The 3,137-nt window shown below is 38.2% G+C and overlaps 1 protein-coding gene across 1 annotated transcript; it reads right to left on the reverse strand.

The window, feature by feature from the left end:
- Nucleotides 1-1,853: 1,853 nt before the first annotated feature.
- On the reverse strand, nt 1,854-2,780 carry LOC121745995. The gene has a single exon (XM_042139938.1). The coding sequence runs from the start codon at nt 2,778-2,780 to the stop codon at nt 1,854-1,856; it is 927 nt and encodes a 308-aa protein (XP_041995872.1).
- Between the last annotated feature and the right edge of the window lie 357 nt (nt 2,781-3,137).

The following is a 3,137-nucleotide window of genomic DNA, read 5'->3' on the forward strand; positions in this document are numbered from 1 at the left end:
CATTCCTTAATTTGCTGCCAATGAATATAAAAACAAATTAGAAATCATTATTTAATAAATTTACTCTTACATTTCTATTCCACATGCATTATCAACTAAAATAAGATAGTAAAGTTTCAATAATTAATTGATAAGTGCATAAGCTTTAATTAAAAAATGAAAGATCTTAGAGTAAAATGATTATTAATTTGATTTACATCAAATACCCCCTAACTTAAGTTTTTGCTCGTCCTCGAGCAAGATAAGCAATCAAGCACAAAGGTTTTCAAATCTTGACGAGACTCATGAAATCCTCAAATTCATATCATAAAAACTCTCACAAGTCAAAAGATTACCTAAGCTAACTCTACATTCTCCTTTGAACATGACTTAGAATGAAAGTATGAACACAAACCAGCTCCCTAAGATCTAGTTATCCAACAAGCAATCCAAGTCCAAGCAATGACTCTAGTGTCTCAAACCATCGTTGCTAAATCGTCAAAAGAAGTTTATTCGACTATTCTCTGTTTTAAATATATTTGGTCTTTTCACAAAACTCAAAGCAGAACTCATCAACAAAATGTCAATACCTTTGCATAAATCAAGAGATCTTTATTTGTGGTTGTAATGGGGTTTTTGGTTAAGGTGGGATATCAAATTTGGTTAGTAGCTCATTCAACCAAAATCAAGAATACTAGCACATCCCATAGGACAACATCTCCCAAAGCTTCATAATAATTAAACGTGAAATTTCCACAACTTACCACCCCCAAACTTAAGATTTTTCAACATAACAAGTCAAGCTACTTTTTTTCTTTCTTTCGAGCACTAATTTGAGTTTTTTTCTCTTTTTTTGGCCTTGGCGTTTTCTCTGTGAACATGCTGCCTTCTTTTTTTTCACTTAGCAACTTTGCACTTTATTTCTCAAGCATAAATTGGATATTACATAACAGGCATCTAAACTTATGGCCTTTTTTCTTGCCACCAACAACAACTACCCAAAGATGTGCTAGCACCTCAATTTTAGTGACAAGGACTGAAAAGAAGGGCTAACAAAAGGATATATCATGTAGGCTAGTATAGTGACTTCAAAATTTTAACAAAGAAATTAGGCTATAAGGCTCAAACTGGCTCGCTAGGGGTTCATGTAGGGTCATGCATGTGATATTTTGGCAATGAGGCTTTTAGTCCTAATGCCTAGATCATTTTTGTGCATCGATATCAACAAAATATAGTCAAGTCCTACTCAAATTATATAAATTAACCATATAGATTTTTTTTAACTCATTTTTCAAAACCGAAATAGTTTCCTCTCCTTAGCTCACGAAATCGGACACCAAAGAACACTACTCTTTCCTAAATTAACAAGTAAGACTTCTTGTTCTCCAGAAGCAAGTAAGTGACAACTAAGTTCATAGCACAAGTTTACAGGAAAAACTAAGTACACTTAGTGACTCCCAACAAGTATGAGCAAGTAGCAATCCATAGGAAATCATCCTAACATGCACACACAGAATTCAGAATTTCAACCCTCCCCCAAACTTAAATTCTATATTGTCCCCAAGGTAGAAGACAAATATAAGGTGGGTATAAAGATACTCCCCTGTCATTGTGAAGCTCATGGGTGGGTGGGTTGGGCGACTCTTTTTTCCATCAGCAGAGATATGACCTCCATCTTCACTCCTACACAAAAAAACAAAAATAAAAAATAAAAAATGCTCAATTCAAAATAAATATTGAGGGAAAGAATTGAGCAAACAAAACCCCCAATATATAAAAGCAAAAATCCAAAAAAAATAATAAAAGACTTGGGTTGCCTCCCAATCAGCGCCCTTTTTTTTATAGTCGTTGGCTCGACCTTCTTCATCCTCGGCTTACACTTTCGGACTCTCTAGTGTGACCATCTCTCTTGCTTCCTTACCACTTTCACCACCAACATAGGCCTTCTCAACATTGATGGTCAGTTGCTCACCATTAATTCTGAATGTAACAGAGTTATCCTTTGCTCCAAGCAATACATCTCCTGTTGCTAGAAATGGTCTACCAAACAAAATTGGCACTTCTTTATCTTCTGGCATGTCGAGCATAATAAAATCAACGAGAATGATGAACTTATTGATTTTAACCAAGACATCCACAACAATTCCAGTGGGCTTCACTATGGAGTGATCAGCCAATTGTAGAGCGATGTCAATAGGCTCCATTCTTTCCTCCAAACCAATGGCACGATCAGTTTTCAATGCCATCAGTGAGATCCCTGAACCTTGGTCCAATAAACACTTTGTGAAAATTGTGTTACCAATTTCACATGGTATGATGCAACCTCCTGGATATCTTCTCTTCGTCGGCATGATTCCAGATATCAGCTGTGAGCAATTCGTGCTCAATGCCACAATCCCCTCATCCTGAAGTTTCTCCTTGTACGCCATCATGTCTTTGAAGAACTTGGAGAATCTCGGGAAATTGGTGAAAAGATCCACCAATGAGATGCCTACATTCACCTTTCTAATCACATTCATCATCCACTCAAAACTCTTTTCTTGTCGCACTCGCTTCTTTCTCGTGAATGGATATGGAGGCGGTGGAATGCCGTTAGGAATACTGGACTTGCTCTTCTTAGGTTCTGTCTCATTGACCTTTTTGTCTTTCTCTCCTACTGTAAGTCTTCCATTTAACTTAGATTCATCACCTTGTTCCTTGCTGCCGGATGCAGCCTGTTCTTGACCATGTTGGGCATCCTGCACGGGACTTCCCTCACATGCCTCGTCCGGCCCTGCGTGCGAGGAATGCAAGCCTAACATCTTGTCCGCCCCTGCTGCGAGATGCCGGAAGTACCTTGGTCGTCCATTAAAGGCATTGAATCCAAATTTCTTCCGCTTCTTAAGGTGACTGCTTTGCAATGTTCATTTCCCTTGGGGTTGGGCACTGTATCACTTGGAATGGTGCCGGGAGTTCATGTATGAGAAGCTGTAGCAAGCTGCCCTATTTGTGTTTCCAAATTCCTCATAGAAGCCTCTAGCTGACCAAACTTCTCAATTGTTTTCTCTTTGAAGAAATCATTCTCTTTTTGACTCTTTGACATGAAAGCCAATATATGTCCCATCTGATCTTCTAGTGAAGGTTTCTTATGAAAGCCAGGGGGTTTGGAGTTGTTTCGC

Source organism: Salvia splendens, chromosome 8, assembly GCF_004379255.2.
Source record: "Salvia splendens isolate huo1 chromosome 8, SspV2, whole genome shotgun sequence".
NCBI classification, from domain to species: Eukaryota; Viridiplantae; Streptophyta; class Magnoliopsida; order Lamiales; family Lamiaceae; genus Salvia; species Salvia splendens.